Raw genomic sequence first — 20,537 nt, forward strand, 5'->3', positions numbered from 1 at the left:
TTTCTTCAAAACCAGAAGACAATGGATCTTTAACACCAGAAAATAGGAGTTAGATGATAGAGGCTTGAAGAGATGCCTTTGTCATGGGCACAGAGAGCGAGGAGAACGAGCCGACGAGAGGAGATGATGATCCGTCTCAGCAGGATGTTGCCAGCGTGAGTACAGCCTAAACACAGGGTAATTTCTCTCTTGATTTGAAGTGTTTTCAAGCGTAACTGTAGCTATCGATCAGGATTAAATCCTGAAGACCAAAGTAGACTTCATGAAATCAACTATTTTCTCACGTTGATAAACTGTTTTAACACATTAAAGGTTTTCCCATGGGAAAACGTTTAATCTCAGGCTAACTTGTGATGGATTAAGTGCTGTCTGCACAGTATGGGATGACACTGGATGAATAATACATGCATGTTGAGTAACTCAATAAGTGCCTGGGGCTGTATATGAGGGAGTTACCGTTGTTGGTTGTCAGGCATTGCCCTCTATTAGCTCAAATGACCAAAAATCGAGGCCATTATCAGGAAACAGCCTTACATCACTTGTGGAAAATCTTCTGTACATATCTTCATCTGACATAAGATATTAGATTTCCTTTCAAGCACCAATAAACCTTGTCCTAATTAAACTCCAACTTGGCTATCAATCCTAAAAGCATTGAAGCATTTAGGACTGAGCAGCATATTACAGAAGATAAATGAATTTCAACTCATCTTACGTGCAACACAAACTGTCCTGTGAGCACCAGAAGGTCTCTCGTGCTAGAAAAGCTTTATCAGTACTATTATTGTTGCCTGTGAATTAGAAAATTTCTGCCAACGTGTGTCATATAATGAGCTTGATTTACTTTTGCAATCTGTGTGAGCCAGAAATGTCTTAAGACTTTTCTCTGCATGCAGTATTTTCTTGGGAGCATGTATAATTTAATTACCTGCACAAGACTTTGTCTTGTTAGCATGGGTAAGTTTTTGCCATACACTAGAAATACAGTGCTGTGAGTGCATTTTCTAAATGATGATTTTATTTATTAAGGGGAAAAAATCCACACATCTGGCCCTGTGTGAAAAAGTAATCACCCCCTGAACCTCATAACTGGTTGTACCACCCTTGGCAGCGATAACTGAAATCAAGTGTTAGTTGTGTTTGTTGATAACTGGTGATGAGTCTTTCACATCGCTGTGGAGGAATTTTGGCCCACTCTTTTTCACAGAATTGTTTTAACTCGGCCATATTAGAGGGTTTTCCAGCATGAACTGCCCGTTTAAGGTCACACCACAGCATCTCAACTGGATTCAAGGTCCAGACTTTGACTTGGCCACTCCAAAACCTTCATTCTGTATTTTTTTCAGGTGGACTTGCTGGTATGTTTCGGGTTGTCCTGCTACATAACCCAAGAGCGCTTGAGCTTGAGGTCATGAACTGATGGCCTGACGTTGGCCTTCAGGATTTTCTGGTTGACAGCAGAATTCATTGTTCCATCAATCACAGCAAGTGGTCCAGGTCCTGAAGCAGCAAAGCAGCTCCAAACCATCACACTGCCACCACCATGTTTGACTGTTGGCATGATGTTCTTTTATCAAATGCTGTGTTGTTTTTACTCCTGATGTAACGGGCCGCACACCTTCCAGAAAGTTCAACTTTTGTCTCGTCAGTCCACAGAATATTTCTCCAAAAGTCTTGGGGATCACCAAGATGTTTCTTGGCAAATGTGAGACGAGCCCAGTGTCTTTCTTATGGTTGAGTCATGAACTCTGACCTTAACTGAGGCCAGTGAGGCTTGCAGTTCTCTGGATGTGGTTCTGGGTTCTTTTGTGACCTCCTGGATGAGTCATGGTTTAATCTTGGAGTCATTTTGGTTGGCCGACCACTCCTGGGAAGGTTCACCACTGTTCTGAGTTTTCTCCATTTGTGGATAATGGTTCTGACCATGGTTGGCTGGAGTCCCAAAGCCTTAGACATGGCTTTGTAACCTTTTCCAGACGGATAGATTTCAATCACTTTGTTCCTCATTTGTTCTTGAATTTCTCTGGATTGTGGCATGATGTGTTTCCTTTTGAGCTCTTGTAGCCTACTTCACTTTGTCTGACAGCTTCTATTTAAAGGATTTCTTAAACAAATCTGGCGGTAATCAGGCCAGGGTGTGGCCAGTGAAATTGAATTCAGCTTTCCAAGAACCGTAGTTAATCACAGTTAACCCATGATTTTACAAGGGAGGGAAATTACTTTTTCAGACAGGTCCAGATAGGTTTGGATTTTTTTTCCCTTAATAAATAAAATCATTATTTAGAAACTGCACTTTGCATTTAATTCGGTTGTCTTTGTGAGATATTAAAATTGATTTGGTGATCCGAAACATTTAAGTGTGATAAATATGCAAAAAAATCAGGAATCAGGAAAAGGGGCAAATACTTTTTCACGGCGCTGTATTTTGTTTTTCAAGTTTTTATTTTCAATCCGTGTGCTTTAAGCGGCTCTGTGGCATATTGGTCTAGCTTCTTGCCCCCTTTTGCAGCAACACTGAATACTAACTGCCCTGGAATGCATCATGTCTGATTGGCAGTGTCACACTTATTTGTGCTAGTCATTTTATGTCAGCATCATTAACTACATGCCTTTTAAAAGCCACACAGATTGGAGTGACATTTCAAAAGGCCAACTAATATTTACTGACACCATGCTATCATTAGAGAGTGATCAAGTGGTGCAGATGGCCTATTGGTTAGGTGACGCCCAATGTATGTGGGCATGTTCAAGTCCGACCTGTGACTCTTTTCCTGCATACCTCTCCCCCCAATCTCTCATCCCTGTTTCCAACTCTATCCACTGTCCTCCTCTCTGAATAACGATATAAAAATCCCAAAAATGTATCTGGAGAGTGAAAGTGCCCCCCTTTGTGTCTCCAGATTGCTGATGTGTCTGTGGAGGTGGCCACAGTCGACCACACTTTACAGAAGCTCCGTAGGATGTACAGAAAGACCAGACGGAAGCCCAAGGGTCTCAAAAGGCTTTGGATCCGTCTGCTCAACATCCCGCACCTTGCCATCATCATTGCAGCGGTGGTGTTTGTGGTGGTGGTGATCATGTGGTCGCTGCTGTGGGTCTTCATATGTAAGTGCAGAAACGCTTTGAATCTCAGCAAGGGGTGCAGATGGCATAGCAGTGTTGTATATGTAGGTTGCAACCCAGTCCTTTAAACAGGTGGTCTGGTTAATAGTCCAACCTGTACTATCCACTGTCATGAAGTTAAAAAAAACTGAAAATGCATCGTATAAAACATGACATTTGGTATTGATATCGGCAAGTACACAAGGTAATACACAGATCCAATACCATGTAGTTTAGCTTTATATTTTGCTTCATTTAGCCATGCTACATGTTCGAACTATAAACCAGAAATCAGTTCTTCTTCGCTGCTGGAAAGCACTGTATGCACGGGCTACTGTTTTAGAGCAGTGAAGAAGGGTCTGTGAGGGTCTGTTGGCCAATGGCAGGCTCTTCTGTAATCACATCATGCTGCCTGAATAGAGCATAATGGAGTGAAATAGAGAGCCTGTGATGCAGTATTATTGTTATTTTAATATCTAGGAGTAAAACTCAATAATCAGCAGAAGAACAACCATTCGTTATTACTACGACTTTATGGCAAGTAGCCTACTGTAACCAGGCCTGCCCACAGATCTGGCTGGAAAAAAACCCAGAGAATGGGCCCTCCCCAGTTGTGATCTATTGATGATATCAGTGTATGGATCAGTAGCATTGGTGATAGCATCCTGGCTAACAGTTACCTCATTTCGAGCTGAAAAGCATGGCAAGCTAATTTTATTAACAGTACAGTATTTAATAAATTTAATTAATCAAAATTAATCTGAAATTTTGACAGCACTAGTTACAAGTATTTAGAATTGCATACTATGAATAACTAATTTAGTTCCTAAAGGCTTGATTGCTTCTATTTGTCACTGAAAGGCATAATTATTAATTTCAGTTTAATTCAGGATTGTGTCAGAACTCTGCCTGGGGACTTTATGTAGAAATTGTACCAAAATAGGAAGTTTTGTCTTCTCATAGTCCGCAGAGAGAGCAACAGTGGAGCGTATTTTGCTGGAATGTTCCGTGTTGCCAATGTGGAGTTCATCCCTGAGTACCGCCAGGCAGAGTCCCATGAATTTGTGTCCATGGCAAAGGAGATCCAACACGTGGTACGTATCAGAGTGTAACCCTGTCATTTACAAGATTGTCCACACAAGATCTGAGAAAGTCTTAGTGTTAATTGCTGGTGTGCTGCACAGGTGAGCAATGTGTACAAGATGTCTTCAGTGGCCAGACTCTACAAGCAGGCTGTCATTTCAGACCTCAGGTACAGTGGCTCTTTTGTTGCCAAGAAGGTAAAAGGTGATATTTAGGATTGACTTATCCCATTTTCAAGCACCACCACACCCTGTTTTTGATGTTCAGCGTAAACTCTGTTTTCCCTCACACAGTAACAACAACAAAGGTGGCGTGCTGGTTCATTTCTGGATGGTGTTTGTGGTCCCTCGATTAAAGACCCCTGCAGTGTGTGAGGAGTGTGTAGGAGCCATTTTTAGGGACTCGGTCCACACCAGCATGAAGAACAGGTCCTCTGTAGGCTACCTGCTGGGTCTCCCGGTCGATATAGACTCCATACTTATTAATGGTGCGTTGTAATGTGTGTTCAAACATGCTTCCTTATTCATCTTGTGACCTCAGTGAGCGACTGTTTGGTTTTCCTGCAGCTGTTCAACGATCAGATTATACATCAAATGGAGCAGGTAGGTGATAAAACGTGCATTAAAGCTTCCACAGTATGGTATATGATCAGTCTTTAAAGCTCCTGTGGGGACCTGTCTGGAAGGGGTGCTTTTCATGCCTTGTCTGACACCTACGTCATAGGCACTAAAAATAGCAACATCAATGTTCAGTTTTGTCCCAGATGATCTCAGATGCTTTTGCAACTTACAACGAGCATCAGTATTCATTTCAGTTGTTTTCTCTTTTTCAAAACCAGAAAAAACTCCTCACAGGATCTTTAAATGACTGCTTTAAAGGTATATATTTATCATATTTTGGTCTCATTGTGATTTTTTTATGTTTTTGTACAAAGGAAAATATAAAAATACTTTTAAAGTAACAGTATTTAGAATTTTTGTACCAAAATTTCTACATTAGATAAAGAATGACTACTTCTATGTTATATACATTTTTGTGGAGTACTTATATCATCTCAAACATTCACATCAAAGCCAGAGAAATTCTTAATTTTATAGTTGTAGTGGTCCATGATATGTGATAGCAGCCACCATGACAGACGTTTGATTGTCGTTACTGTTGAATTCCTGGATTTTTCATCAAGACTGCTGCACAAACAAGTATGAACTGCTTTGAACTGAAGGCTGCTGTTCTGTTGCTGTGTCTCATTTGTGTTTTATGTTGATTACTTGTGACAGACAACTTCTGCCATCGATCACTAAGCTATGCCCACCTTCAATTTTTACCTCTTATATTGTGATAGCTTCTTTGCAGATGACGTCACACAGCAGCAGAAAACGCCCCTTGGGGACAAGAGGTGATTTCTACATAGAACTGCTACCAAAAAGATCATGTTTTGATCTGCTTATGACTATGCCAGCATTCAGAGTGCGGAGATAAAACAATCTTGATTCATAAGCTACATTTGCATCCTGAAAGTAGTGAAATATTCAGGCAAAAATATTAAAACGTTTTAAAAAATTCTGTGAGAAACGGCAGCATGCAGAAATTAAAAGAGCCTCCGTCTAAAGCAGGGCTGGACTGGGAGGAAAATTTGTCCCTGGCATTTTTTGCTCAAACCAGCCTCTCACAACAGGTCAAATGGCATAAATTTATATCCAAACTGATAATATGCTACATAGGAAATCACACTAATGCTGCTATTATTTTCAGTATAATAGCAAACTGCTCATTGGTAACATTTAATTCTACTATTAATTATTTTTTACTTCTGCTCTTTTAAATATATGTACACACTTTAAAAGTGCTTTATTATAATTATTATTATAGCTTTTATTATTATTGTTATTGTTATTATTATAAGAGTACTTAGACTTAATATTAATGAAAATATGTCATAGGTGTACTTGTAAAAGGATAAGGTCTGAATTCAGGCTTTTACTTAAAATGTAGTACTTTTAAGTTATAGTAAGAGGACTTAACCGTCTTTTCATTCTTCAGATGACAGAGGAGCTAAAGATTTAATCTGGAGAGTCTTTGCAATTTTTGGAGCATCTTGATTAAATTGTTTTTTTAGGATTTGACGTTTATTTGCAGATTCAGTCGGTCGTTTTTGCCCTTAACTTTCATTTCCTCTGAAACCTTAGGCCAGGAAACTGTCATTATAAAGCAAACAACCAATGGGCCGCTGCCCCTGCTCTATGGGGCCGGTGCTTAGCGGAAATAAATGAATGAATAAATCATACTGGCTCTAAAGTGCGTCAGCCCACCGTAAAATGCCCCATATGCCAGATTGCCAGTCCACCCCTGGTCTAAAGCCTGGGCGAGTGGTGTCACACAACAATTATGGGTTGTCTGTTTCCACAAAGTGGTCTGGTTTGGTTAGCTACTGTTTTGCCACAGTTTAGAGTGTTAAACTCTGATCTTACCTGTATTTCTTCGGTTTTCGTCCGTCTCCAGCTTCACTCATTGTGACCTAAAATCCGTCTTTTTTTTTTTTTTTTTTTTTTTTTTTTTTTTTTTAAAGAGATCCTGATTGTTTGGCTTAACTCAGTAGAGCTGGTTGTCTGGCTCCTAAGCAGCTCTTCATTTTGTGCCAGTTTGGCTTTTTAAATGTGGTTTAATAACAACAAAGAATGGAGGACAGGAAACTTTCACTCAGATGGGAACTAGCTTCTGCAGCTCACATCAAAGAGCTGATACACAGCACGTGCTCATTTGTCAACAACACACCTTTACTCGGTCTCTCACTCCACAGGGTTTTATTTGGTTGATAGCAGATCACCACTTCAATAAAAGCATGTTTGTGACAAAACAAGGATTTTTCTAATACATTAAAGGGACTCCTCAAAACTCTTGTCACCCTTCATTCAGGTAGATGACACTAACAGGTCTACAGGACTGGGTGATTTCCATGCCAGATAAATCTGTTAAAGCTGTGGTAAAAATCACATGTGCAGAGCTGTAAAGTATTAACTTTCCATTCATGCCAGTGGCTGTACCCCTCTTTCTGACCCTCAAGTGACATTCAGGATCACATGGTTGCAGTCAACATATTGAGGAGTCTTTTTTAACAAAAACTGCACTCCATAAGGTGTGCCCTCACAATGGCAAGCCACTGTGATATCGGATTTCACATAATGAGGGAGAAAAGCTGTTAAAAGTGGCTCTCATAGTAAAGCTTAACCACCTTGTGGGGTGCTGTTTCTATTGAGCAGAGTCCTACATTCAAAACAAGAAGTAAGCAAGGGGGTGTTTTTGTTATCATTTTAATTGAGAGCCCCTTGGCTGCAGAATTTACATACTGTGCAAATAATAGTGATTCATTGAAATTTAGTGTATTTAGTTGTCTCTTTTTTAAAAAAATGAAATACCAAGTTATCACCAAGAACTTTCTTTTCGTGTACAAAGTGGTACTTATTCTTTGGTAACATTGCTCAAATTTTTATCTAATAGTAAAAGCCCTCTTGCTTTTATTTTTACACAAATTTGTAACTATTTATCTTTGCTGTAGAAAATGTATATGAAAGCTGTTTGTTAGCACGCCTATCCAGTCACAGGAATGACTGAAATTAAAACAACTCCATAGACATTATGACAATAGTGGTGCCTTTATGATGGGCCATAGATGTAGTAGTATTTGTTTCACTCTTATATAACTAGTAAAAACTTCCTCACAGGTGCACTGAGGTGTTTTTTCCTCTCACCCCAGGCTCACAGTGTGTAGATAAACTGTATGCCAACCTTCCTGGAGTAAGCGTCCCATTAAATGTCTTCCCCTCATGGGGCGGTGTGACCTGCCATGTAAAGCTCACCTCTGTCTCGGGCTCTCTGATCCGTCTGACTGTCTCCTTGTTCCTCATCGAGCCCACTGACTGTGTGAATGATGCTCTGACCGTGTATGATGCTCTGCTGCCCATGAGAGGGCGCATTCTGCACAGGTGAGTCTGCAGCTGATTTCTCTCCTTGTGAGATTATCCACCCAATCCATTAAAGTGAATGTCTTGTCTGCAGGCTTTGTGAGCCTGTGTCCGGCTCACTGACACTGGTGTCTACCTCCAATGTCATGCTGCTGTCCTTCAGGATGACTAACGGCAACAAGAGCTTTAGAGGACACTTTGAGGCCGTTGCAGAGGAAAGTATGACACATTTACTGGTTATTTGATATCCCTGTGGCTCCTAACTTCTATTTGGTTTATGTACAAGTCCACACAAATTCAATATGTTTGGAATTAAAGTCATTATTCCCTTCTTAAATTAAACTGGGGGAGGCCTGAAGGGATAAAACTAGACCAAGAACAAGAAATGAGACCAGAATGCTTATGATAAGGATGTTAAGACTCCACTGTTTAATTTTTGTTCTTTGGTTTTGTTTCGTCTATTTAATCCTGTTGCTCTCAGTATGCATGTCTCAAATTGAGACCAAGTTAAAGCCCGACATCACAGGTCAGATCTACAGCCCCTTCTACCCCAGTCTTCTGCCGCCACAGTGCGCCTGCACCTGGAAGTTTAAGGTAGAATACATACATATATTAGCATGACACCTTGGACTATTGTTGAGTTTTTGCTGCCTATAGCTTTTATTAATTTCCTATTCTGTTTTTTTATTTTATTACAGACTCCTAACAGGCATTTAGGAGTTGCTTTAAACTTTGAAAACTATGTACTGAAACCAAAGAACCTGAAGGCCTGCGACCAGGGCTGGTGGAGGATCAATCAAGTCATGTATGTGGATGAAACAGTCGTGGGTTTCATTTTAGAGGAAAGAGCAAGCATAAATTTATATTTACAAGGGTTCTTTTTTCCCCTCACATCCTTAAAATAAGATAGTGTCTTCATAAGCCAGAAATAACATCTTATCAAACAGTGGATTTTACTTTGAGATTCACTTTTACTCTTACAAGTGTAATCTAAAAACATCCTGTGATAGTTTCTCATGATCTTTCTCCTTCTTCAGTTTCTGTGGCAGCTACGTGGGACACCAAAGTGTGTTTCGTATCGCTGATCAAACCCCAGAGGTGGAGTTTCGCTGCAGCTCACGTAACTCTGCGCAGCCTTTTCAGGCATCTTACAGCAGTTACAATATCAGCCAACGTAAGCACAGCAGAGCCAGGATGGCAACAGCAGAAAAAAACTAAGAAAATTTTGGATCCACAGAGCTTTGTTGTACTTCAGCAGAGATGCAAATCAGGATTTTGCTTTGAAGTTGCAGTTAATATTCTAAAATGCTATGCACTATCCAAAATATAGCTATTAATATTAAGCTAAACAACTTCTTACTCTCAGCCATTTATATCCAGTCAAATTACCACAATAATATGAGTTTTATTAGACTCATAAGACAAATTTCTCTAAATCATATTGATGCATTTTTTTCTACCACCTGTTTATGACTGCCTCCCTTTCCTTGCTCACGTGTTCACCAGCCTGTCCAGAGAGCCACTTCCTTTGCTCCACAGGACTATGTGTGGAGAAGAGCCGACGTTGTGACGGTCTCGACGACTGTCAGGATGAGAGTGATGAGGTCTTTTGCTGTAAGTCACCTTACAAGCCACATTAAACTGATGGATTAGTCATCCATGCATTAAAATGTAGCGTATGTTCACAGCCAAGCCCACAAAGAACTGTGGAGGTAAAAGTCCTCTGCATCCCATGTTTGTGTGCAATGGAGAGAAAGACTGCACAAATGGAAGAGATGAGATCAACTGCACCCAGGGTAGGAATTCTTTACAAGTGCAATGATTTTTAAGTTCAGTATAAACTATATGCACTGCAAACATTAATTAACATTAAATAATTTAAGGCAGCATTTGTTTTTTTTCCAGAAACATCCTGCTCTGCCATCAGATATCACTGCAACAGTGGCTCCTGCATCCTGAAGAAGAACGCAAGATGTGATGGTGTTCATGACTGTCAGGACCGCAGTGATGAGGCTGACTGTGGTGAGTGCTACACATGCAGATGATGCAGTTGATAGGATACAGTACGATCAATAGAGGGCAACCGGACAGTCAAAATAATTCTTTTATGCTTAATTCATCAGTACCAGTCAGCTACTGCAGACATTTAGTTTCCTCCACAGTCATTTCCATAAATAAAAACAATCCATACCAGTGAAACCACAAATCATATTTTAAGCTCATTTTCCACTACTTCAAAAAAAAGCACGACATATGTATGAGAAAAGATAAGAACACCATGACACTATGGCACAACCTGTGAAACTTTGAGAAACTTTGACTAAATTGTCAACAAAGGTGGGCACAAATTAGATTTTTAAAACAGTTCAGCTTGCATGAGGACACTCTGTATTGTCTACTGCATAATCAAAGCTCAGAGTCCGTGTGGAGGAAGACGGCGCAGACAAGAGTCTGCCCTTTCCTGATAACAGGAGACTTTATAGATTAGATGGAGGCCATGATGACTACTGTGGGGGTCAGTCCTCCCAGGAGCCATCATGGCCATTTGGAAAGATAAATGCTTTCACTTTTTTTAAATCGTATTAGTAAGACATATGGATGTAGCAATACTCTCCACTTACAATACAAGATATGATATGCGTCACATTACTGGGTCTTTAGCATGAAACCTTACTGGTTAAAGACTGAAGCTAAATTATGACAAACCTGCCCAGAGACCAGGAATCAATCCTACGACCAGTGTGTTGAAGACTATTGCCTATATGGGCATCTACTCTAACATATGAGCCAAACCGACGCCAAAATTGATTATTTTCAAGTCTCTCCTCTTCAGCTAGTGATGCCAAAGAAGGCAAATAGCAAACTTAAATGGTAAAAAACAGTGGTTCAAAACTGGTCCTGCCTCAGGACCCACCACCACCTCCTTCATCAGGAATTGTGATTCAGATTTTCAAAAAAATGTTCAACTACTCAAATTTGTTTGTTTCTTCCCCCCTTCTCTTTCTCCACATGTCAAAAAATGTGTGCTGCAACAAGCCGTTCTCAGATTTCCCCCTCATGATGTCATGAGGGGAGTTCGCACCACCCCCAGATTTGGTTCCTGAGAGGGGCGTGTTCAGGGGCGGAGTCAGACAGCTTATTAACATTAAAAGCTGCAGACACAGAAACACCTCGCTCTGGGCAGGACTGAAACAGAGGGTTTTTTAGACATGCGAAAACCAAATACTGGAGTGTTTTTTCAGCAGCAGACCTCAGAGACCAATATAAACTTGTCTTCAAGGGGAAACATATGTGACCTTTAAAGAGAGCATCACGATAAATATTTACATGTTGTAATAAATGTAACCTGTCCTCTATTTGTAGTAATTTTTATTCATCTGTACCACTCTAAGACATCACATGTGCACTCTGAAAGATAAAAATGACTGATTAAAGTCATTTTAAAGAACATACACTTGAGGACAAAATCATTAGCCTACCTATGACAATTTCAGTTTTTCTCAGGTATTTCCCAAGTCCTGTTAAACAGGATGGAGAGTTTTTAACACAGTTTTTCTGAACATCCTAGCTTGGAAGCCAAGTTTGGAGCTGCTGTGCCAACTCAATGGAGACAGACGGTATTTTTGGCTTTCCCTCATCAAACTCTTCAAATACACAATCCAACAACTCCAAAATGCTCTCGTGGATGAGTTGTGACCTGCACATTTACCACACTATGAAAAGATAACGTACAATTATGTATCATTACGACACATGAAGCAAATATTCGGAACTACTTTCCGAGTAAACCACTGGGCGGCGTGACTCAGTGCAGCAGCCATGTCTGGAGTATAGTTCCAGCTTTGCATTTAGCTTTAAAACATCTCCGTCTCGTATCGTTCCATGATTATTTCATAGTGTGGTGAATGTACAGGTCACAACTTGTCCATAAGAGCGTTTTGGAGTTGTTGGATTGTGTATTTGATGAGTTTGATGAGGGAAAGCCAAAAATACCGTCTGTCTCCATTGAGTTGGCACAGCAGCTCCGAACTTGGCAGCGCTGATCTAAAAATAGCTTGCACGGACAACTAAAGGTAACAAACCTATTACTCAGACTATAGGGATTTTGGCAATGGGCAAATTTGCCAAAATGTTGAAGTATCCCTTTAACTTTGCAATGCTCAAAGGTTGTAAAATCAAGTTAAAACCAACAGTTATTCCCCAGTTTACACAGTATAAATGCCTCAGAAAGGGATTAGGCTGTCACTTGAGAACTTGTTGATGCTCACAAAGCAGGAGAAGGATCTACAAAGTTATCACAGCATTTCCAGGAGTCAAGAACTTAGAAGGATCACCAAGAAATTCAGTGAGAGCTACACAGTCCAGAACAGACCTGGCAGAGGTAGGAAGAGAAACATTTCAAAGACCCTGAAAAGAAAATTGTTAAGAGATGTGTCTAAAGACCCCAGAACAACAGCCAAAACACTAGTGAAGGACTTAGCCAAGTCAGGAACTGTAGTCTCAAAGAAGACCATCACTAGAGCCCTGCACAGGAATGGACTGAGAGGTTGTAGACTAGGAAAGTCCACTTCTGCAGAAGAGACACTTTCGAGCCAGACTGAAGTCTGCTAAGGACAACCTGGAGAAGGATTATGAACACTGGAAGTGTGTCCTTTGGTCAGATGAAGCTAAACTAGAGCTCTCTGACCATAGAGACGTTGGTGATGTTTGGAGAAAGGGAGAGGCATATCACTCAAAGAACACCGTCCCCACAGTGGAACATGGTGGTGGGAGGATTATGCTGTGGGGATGCTTCAGTACATCTGGAACTGGAAACCTTGTCCAGGTGGAAGGAACCATGAAGAAAGGATATGTGGAGATTTAGAAAGAAAACCTGAAGCAGTCAACAACAAGACTGGGTCTGAACGATTTGGGAAAATAATCTAATTGCAATTTTTTCCCCAATATTGCAATTGCAATTTAAAATGCAATTATTTCTTAAGTTCCTCATCTTATGTTGCTTCCAACAAACACAAGCAATAAACCATACTATACTATAACAAACACAATATAAGATTAAACAAGGGTTAAACAATTTTGAAAAAAAGACTTATGGTGCTTTTTTTTGACTCGTATTGTAAATCAGATATGAATTATTGTATTGAAGAGAGTGGACATTTCTATATCATTCTCATATTCAATTAGAAATATGTACAAAAAAGGAAAAAAATAGGATTTTTTTGGACTATTTTAAAAAACGTTAACTTGGATGGCTGCATGATATGTAATGCATGACATCTCTGCTGCATAAAAAAAGGTGTAAACTGGTGTTTTGGCAAAAATTTCAGGTTAAAGAAATATTGCATCTTCTGCAATTTGATAATTGCAGCAGGCCATATTGTGATTTAATCTAATTTGCGATTAGTTGCTCAGTTATAGACTACGACCCAAAACATACGTCACTCCTGGTGAAGAACTACCTTCAGAAGACCAAAGTGAGCGTTATTGAGTGGCCTGTACAAAGCCCTGACTTAAATCCCACTGAAAATCTGTGGGGTGAACTGAAGACAAAGGTCCATGCCAGGAGGCCATCAAATCTGGAGGAGCTGGAGAGATTTGCCAAAGAAGAATGGGCTGGGATTCCTCAGGAGACGTGTGTGAGTCTTGCTGAAAACTACAACAAAAAACTGCAGGCTGTTATCCAGCAAAAAGGAGACACTATTGACTATTAGCACAAGGGGAGCTAATGATATTGACCCTGGAAGTTTTGGGTTTTTGTGGAATATTTTCATTTCTGTGAGCTGTGTTAAAAATTCTTTGCTTTGTTTAACAGCACTTTAGAAATACGGTTAAATCAATGAAATTTTCATAGGGAGGCTAATAATTTTGTCCTCAAGTGTATATGGAAAAATAATCAGACTCCTTCAATGACTGACCAACTGAAACGAGCCACAATAACACACATTTGGTCCCACCTGAATTGAGACAAATGAAGTATTAGGTACACAGTGATCAGCTGCCATGACACTGCCAGCTCCTTATTGTAGCTTCATGAGAAAGTTGTTGTAATTTCATTATCCACTGGGCAGCATGCTTTAAAACTGCTGACCTGCAGCGCTGAGGTGACCCAGCTGTAAAAGCTTCACTGCTTGTTTTCATTTTATCACAGCAGGGTCTCAAGGTGATGGGAACAAGCCTGTCTTTGATCATTCGCTGATACTGTCTGCATGTATGAGCTCTACTTTTTAATAAGGCAGCAGCAGACCCGTCTGCCATGGTGATGATTGAGCATCTCAGCTCTCACGCCTTCTGCAAACTGATGCAGAAGCAGGGACTGAGTTATACTGCGTATTATTCAGCATGTCTGTGTAAACACAAACTGAGGATTACAGGATTCCTTTCACATGCCTACCCTGTGCTTTAAACTGTGTTTTAAAAACCTCATGTGTTTCCTCCTCAGCCTGTGGTCATCCCTCTGTGGTTAAGAGGGTGGGTTCATCCACAGGATCAGAGCGTATTGTGGGCGGAGACAACTCTGTGGAGGGGGAATGGCCTTGGCAGGTCAGCCTTCACTTCTCCGGTAACTTGTACTGTGGTGCTTCTGTGCTCTCGTCTGATTGGCTCATCTCAGCAGCACACTGCTTTAGCAAGCAAAGGTTAGTATCTGTCACTTAAGTGCCACAACAGATTTTTTTTTGTTAAATTTTAAGTGTCAAATGACTTTATTAACTGTTTATAGAGTTAATAGAGAGTTCACATAAATGACAGCACAGAAACAAACCACACACAACATGTGACATCCATGTCACAAACGTGTTGAGTGTGTAAAGCTTAAGGCCATGCATAACACATGACTCATAAGTTCTGCTAAAAATGCAAACAGGGGTTAAAAAAAAGTTAAATTATAAGCTAATCTGTAACATATTGGAAGCACAATGAATAAGCCATGTCCAATGTTTGGATGACAACTGATATTTGTTTTTGTTCCATTGATTTTTGGCTTGTAACTCTTGTGAACAGTCATCTTTATGGGGGGTTTACATCAGGGGTCTTCAAGTACATTTGCACAAGGGCCAGATTTAGTCTTGACACTAGGGGCCGGACTTTTAAATAAACAAAATTTTGATAATTTTTGTCTGATTAACATATTGTTGTATTAGTATTAGTATTTCCTTTCAAAACAGTACATTTTTAGACGTTACCAGTGAGATCTATCCCTATTACAGGCCTGCCCCTGAAAATCCCAGAGAACTGGCCCTCCCCAATTGTGATTTAGCACCAATATTAACTCATTTTTGCCATTTTTTAAAACAACTTTTGCCACTTTTCTGACCCTCTTAACCTCTTTATGCAACCTTCCTGCCAATTATTGCCTGTGTGCCACTTTTGGACCCATTTTCATTACTTTTTTGTACCATTTTTGCCTTTTTTTTAACCCTTTTTGCCCCTTTTTCCTCTTTTAACATTTTTTGCCACATTTTAACCTCTTTTCACCACTTTTCCTGCAAAGTTTTGTCCTTTTTTGCCACTCCACAACCCATTTTGACACTTATCACCCATTTTTTGCCACTCTCATCCCTTTTCATCACTTAATCTGGCCGTTTTTGCAATATTTCTGCCAGTCTTGACCCACTTTTTTAAATATATACTGATAATGGCTGACAAGTGAATTTCTGTAAAGACATAAAATGTTAAGTCATTCTAAATCTATTGCAATATTCATTGTTTTTTTTGGGATAGATTTAACAGCTGCAGACATATAAAGCCAAAAGATACTCTTAAAACCACAGCATCTTCCTGTTCCTTCTCTGAATTTAATGATCTTCTGGGGTTTATGAACAGGGAGATCTGGGGGGCCTGATTTGGCCCTTGGAACACCAGTTGATAACCAGTGGTCTACATGATTGTTTGGAATTAAATGTTGACCATCTCGATTTTGGGGTTGTTTTGTTTAATTTTAGGAGATTAAAGATGAAAAAGTATCCTATATTTCACTAAAAAGAGGGGGTAAATATGTAGTTTACTGGACCCCTGACAAACAGGATAAGGTAGGGTTTAGAGAGGACCCAGCTTGCTGGAGATTTAATGAGGCCACAGGCACTCTGACTCACAGAGCAATCCATGAGAATATCACACTAGAAGGAGGTCAGGCTATCCCGTTTCCTCCTAGCTTTTTTATCTTGGGGTTCCCTTGAACCTGAATCAAGATGGATCCTCACAGCCATCATGCTTGGTCAAAAACTTTTGGTTAGAGAATGAGGGATCTTCCTTTGCACAGCCTTTGGTTTGTTAAATTTAGTGTATTGGCAGCTTATAAAGAGGATGTTAAATGACCAGATTTATACTATGCTAAAAGGGGAAAATACATCAGTCTTGTTACAGGAACATGACCCTTAAATAGGTCTAGACAATACACAATGCAGTCACAACAGCTCTACTTTAAATAAAAGCTGTAACCTTAATGCAGATAAGAAGAACCTACCCAACACCGCTGATCTTATGTGGGTGATGTAGGCTGGCGGCCCCCCTGTAATTCACTGGTGACATCATATTTTATATGCAGGACTCGATATCTAAATGCAGTATGTTTTTATGTTTCAAAATATCGTCTGTCATTCTTGTAAGGGCTTTCTTTTGTTTGTTTGTTTCCTTGGTTTGGAAGAGAAATGATAAAGATTTTGGTCATTAAAAAGAGGGGATGAAAACCCTGTTCTATTCTTTCTCTTACAGAAAATATTATAAACTAGTCAATTCTTTCCTTTGGGATCCCACAGATATATCTGAACCTTTGACTGAGAATTATTTTGTGAGATAATAACTTCTTAAAGCTTCTATGGAGGATTTTTTTTTAGCAGTTTGTGAAACTAAAATAATTCTAATGAATTCGTATAATCTAATTATCTTTTTGCAGTACTTTTAAAGCCTGACATACTGTCATACTGTAAGTCAGATTTGAAATAGACTGCTGTGGATTCCTTTCTGTAAGATATCTACAGCAAAGATTAGCTGTAAGTGATACATTTGATTGTTGAAAGAAACTCTGGATGAGATTTTTGGTCAGTGAACACTACTTATGCACAACAAAATTAGCAAAGCACAGGTATCGCGTTGTCCATATGTGGCCCTGAAATAAAGACTGGTCAAAATGTCATGAGTTTTTCTTTACTAAAGAATCAAATTTTTACTTCATGAAGTCATAACATTTTTCAACTTTAAGTTTAAGTCTGTAGATGATAATTATGTCTGAAGTGCAATTTAGTTATTTTACATAAGTATGCTTATTTAAATTTTAAACATATCAAAAAAGAAAAGGCATCCTGTTTAGGAATTTTTGTACATTTTGTTGGATTTATAGGACACACTAGTTCATATAAGACTCATGTCAGTAAAAGATACATTATCCCCTGCACTTCACAGATGTCAGTGACGTCTCCTTGTTCTGTCTCCTACAGACTGTCTGACCCACGTTTCTGGAGCGCTCACCTTGGCATGCTGACGCAGGGCAGTGCCAAACACGTGGCGGAGATTCAGCGGATCGTGGTGCACGAGTATTACAACGCGTACACGTTCGACTACGACATTGCTCTGCTGCAGCTGAAGAATCCCTGGCCTTCCTCCCTCAGCCCACTGGTGCAGCCTGTGTGTCTACCTCCCCCCTCCCACACTGTCACCCACAGCCACCACTGCTGGGTCACCGGGTGGGGATACCGCTCAGAGGAGGGTGAGAAAGAACTTGGGTTTACTTCTAAGTAAGGCTGGGCTTTATGGCCTAAAAATATTATCTTTGATTTTTTTTTCCCACCAACCCCATTTATGATTTTAATCAATTAAAAAAAATGATAAAGACTAAAATATAAAAAGGAATGACTCACAGTAATTGTGCTTTTATTTTAGCAATAACATTTAACAAACGTAAACTGAATTTTCATTTAAGGTTGAAGTGTAAGTTCTTCAACATCATCTTCAACTTTGTTGTACCTTAAGAGAAATTTCATTTGCAGCCATGCAAAAAACCATGAAACATAAGAAACACAATCACACAAACTCAGACTCAGCACTAAAATGCATAAATTCAAAATACAATAAAGGGCAACTGAAGACAGAATAATAATTAAAAGACATCTTTGGCCATCTGTAGTGGAAATAATATGCTTTGTATTTGGTCATTTCTAAAATTAAGTTGTGTTATGCTTCAGTGATGAAAGAAGTTTTCATCCTGTTGGATTTAGTGTTAGTATACACAACTATTGTATTTTTTATAATCATTTATATATTGAAAATATTTACATTTACACACCTTCCTCCTCCACTGTGCCATTTTGCAAGTGAACGCAGTGCATGGTGGGAAATACAACATACCCCTTGGTTTCAAGTGTGGTCCTGAGAAATCTTCGTTTCAAAGGCTATGTAACCCTTAGCCCTCGATTCAGAAGAGAATTAGGATGCCCCTTCACCAGATGTGAAGGTGCAAAACTATGGGGAAGGGTTAAGAAAAGGGCAAAGGGGTAGAAATGGGATTGACCCTACGTCTCAAATTAATGTAAAAAGCAACGAGAACATCAGCAGAAAACTTACTATTTTTGTATTTCATTACTTGCCATTTCCTAACATTCACTTATTTTGGTCTTTTAAGATTTTTTTTTGGGCTTTTCGTGCCTTTATTTTGATAAAGGAGGTGGATAGAGCTGGAAACAGGAGAGTGGGGAGACATATGGCAAAGGGCCACGCGCCGGATTTGATCCCAGGCGGCCCGTGTACATGGGTCACGCCTTAGACTAGTCCATCTGCATGCCAGTTATTTTTTCTGACAGTAGCTTTAATTGCAGTGAATTTTTAAGGGAATAAAAATGCTGATTTTCAGTTTGTAAAACCTTGATTTTTCAGTTTTTAAAATCTTGATTTTAATTTTTTTTAAACCTTAATGTTCAGTCTTTAAAACCCTGATTTTTAGTTTTTAAAACCCTGATTTTCAGTTTTTAAAACCTTGATTTTCAGTTTCTAAAACCCTGATTTTCAGTTTTTAAAACTCTGATTTTCAGTTTTTAGAACCCTGATTTTCAGATTTTAAAACCCAGATTAGCTGTTTTTAAAACCAAGATTTTAAGTTTTTAAAACCCTGATTTTCAGTTTGTAAAATTTTAATTTTCCAACAACGCTATGTACCGATGACATGGATTTATCCCAAGCCATAGCTCTAAGGCTTTTATGCATAAATGTTTACATTTAAGTCTTTCTATGTGAATTTTTTAGATACAAAATCTTAAAAATAAGTAGTTTCTTTTTATTCCATTGTTGCTTCAGTGATCTTATCTTCTGCAAAAATATATCTTATTGTTGACCTAAACATTGTGTTATATAAGACGACGTTACATGACTGATATCGCTGCTGTAAGGTCATAAACTCTTATCCAGAAAAATGTTAACAGTGAATCATCATAGCCAGCATCTTTTTGACACTTCAGTGGTTTACACTATGTAAACCCACTGATAGATGTAAAGGATGACCAATAGATTTATGGAAAAAATTAAAATCATGAAAAATTGAGAGAAGAGGTCATGGCCTGGTGTTGGCTATATGGGCCTGAATTATTTCTCCTACTTCATGTGCTCCTCATAAACTGTCAAGGACAACCAGTCATCAAGATTATTTACTTTTTTATTCAAATTGCCAGTGCAGCTCAACTTTTGCCTGAGTCCACTATAGTCATTTTAAGTCACATCATACCATAGCACAGGCTAGGATAGGACCATAGGACCATGCACTGCAACATGACATTTTTTCTTGAGGTCCTGTGCCTGTGTTTTGTCTTCACAGACAAAGTGCTGCCCTCAGTGCTGCAGAAAGCAGAAGTGTCTGTAATGAGCCAGACTGAATGTAAGAAGAGCTATGGGCCTGTCTCACCACGCATGCTGTGTGCTGGGGTTTCCTCTGGAGAGCGGGATGCCTGCAGAGTGAGCACACATCTGACTCTATCACCCATAATCTCCTCCGTTTTGATTTATAATGCAGGATTTGAAGCATTTGTGTTTTTTCTGCATCTCTCTTTATGTCTCAGGGCGATTCAGGGGGCCCGCTAACCTGTCAAGCACCAGGCGGGGGTCGCTGGTTCCTGATTGGCATTGTAAGCTGGGGGGCAGGCTGTGGCCGACCAAACCTGCCTGGGGTCTACACCAAGGTCAACAAGTTCACCTCCTGGATCTACAGCCATATCAGCTGATGTGAGATCTGATTAATGCACTGCCAGCAGAATTTTGTCAATCACATCAGATAATAAAAGCATCATCTGAAAAAAAGTGTAATGTGTGTTTTTCTTTTAAGAGCTTTATTTGCCATTTTCTGAATTTACGAGGTTTTTTATCAGAGGGGAAATAAGTGCTTTGAAAAGATGATTTATCTTCAGGTATCCTCTTTAA

At 39.5% G+C, this 20,537-nt stretch overlaps 1 protein-coding gene across 1 annotated transcript; it reads left to right on the forward strand.

Annotated features, from left to right (window-relative positions):
• The first annotated feature begins 83 nt into the window (after positions 1-83).
• Positions 84-20,341, forward strand: tmprss7 (transmembrane serine protease 7). Its single transcript, XM_041814514.1, has 18 exons — positions 84-155; positions 2,901-3,105; positions 4,066-4,196; positions 4,287-4,354; positions 4,479-4,672; positions 4,752-4,787; positions 7,937-8,165; positions 8,239-8,363; positions 8,626-8,738; positions 8,843-8,949; positions 9,182-9,318; positions 9,651-9,758; positions 9,833-9,940; positions 10,050-10,166; positions 14,584-14,779; positions 17,576-17,844; positions 19,939-20,075; positions 20,180-20,341. The coding sequence occupies exons 1-18, from the start codon at positions 84-86 to the stop codon at positions 20,339-20,341; spliced, it is 2,514 nt and encodes an 837-aa protein (XP_041670448.1).
• Positions 20,342-20,537: the final 196 nt, after the last annotated feature.

The sequence above is a fragment of the Cheilinus undulatus genome, linkage group 19 (genome assembly GCF_018320785.1).
Source record: "Cheilinus undulatus linkage group 19, ASM1832078v1, whole genome shotgun sequence".
Classification (NCBI taxonomy): Eukaryota; Metazoa; Chordata; class Actinopteri; order Labriformes; family Labridae; genus Cheilinus; species Cheilinus undulatus.

Excerpts from the sequence above, each read along its gene's own strand:
- tmprss7 (XM_041814514.1), top strand. The coding sequence starts at position 84 with ATGGGCACAGAGAGCGAGGAGAACGAGCCGACGAGAGGAGATGATGAT. Across the intron at positions 9,759-9,832 it reads GAGTGATGAGGTCTTTTGCT|CCAAGCCCACAAAGAACTGT; the intron begins GTAAGTCACCTT and ends GTATGTTCACAG. Across the intron at positions 17,845-19,938 it reads GGGATACCGCTCAGAGGAGG|ACAAAGTGCTGCCCTCAGTG; the intron begins GTGAGAAAGAAC and ends TTGTCTTCACAG.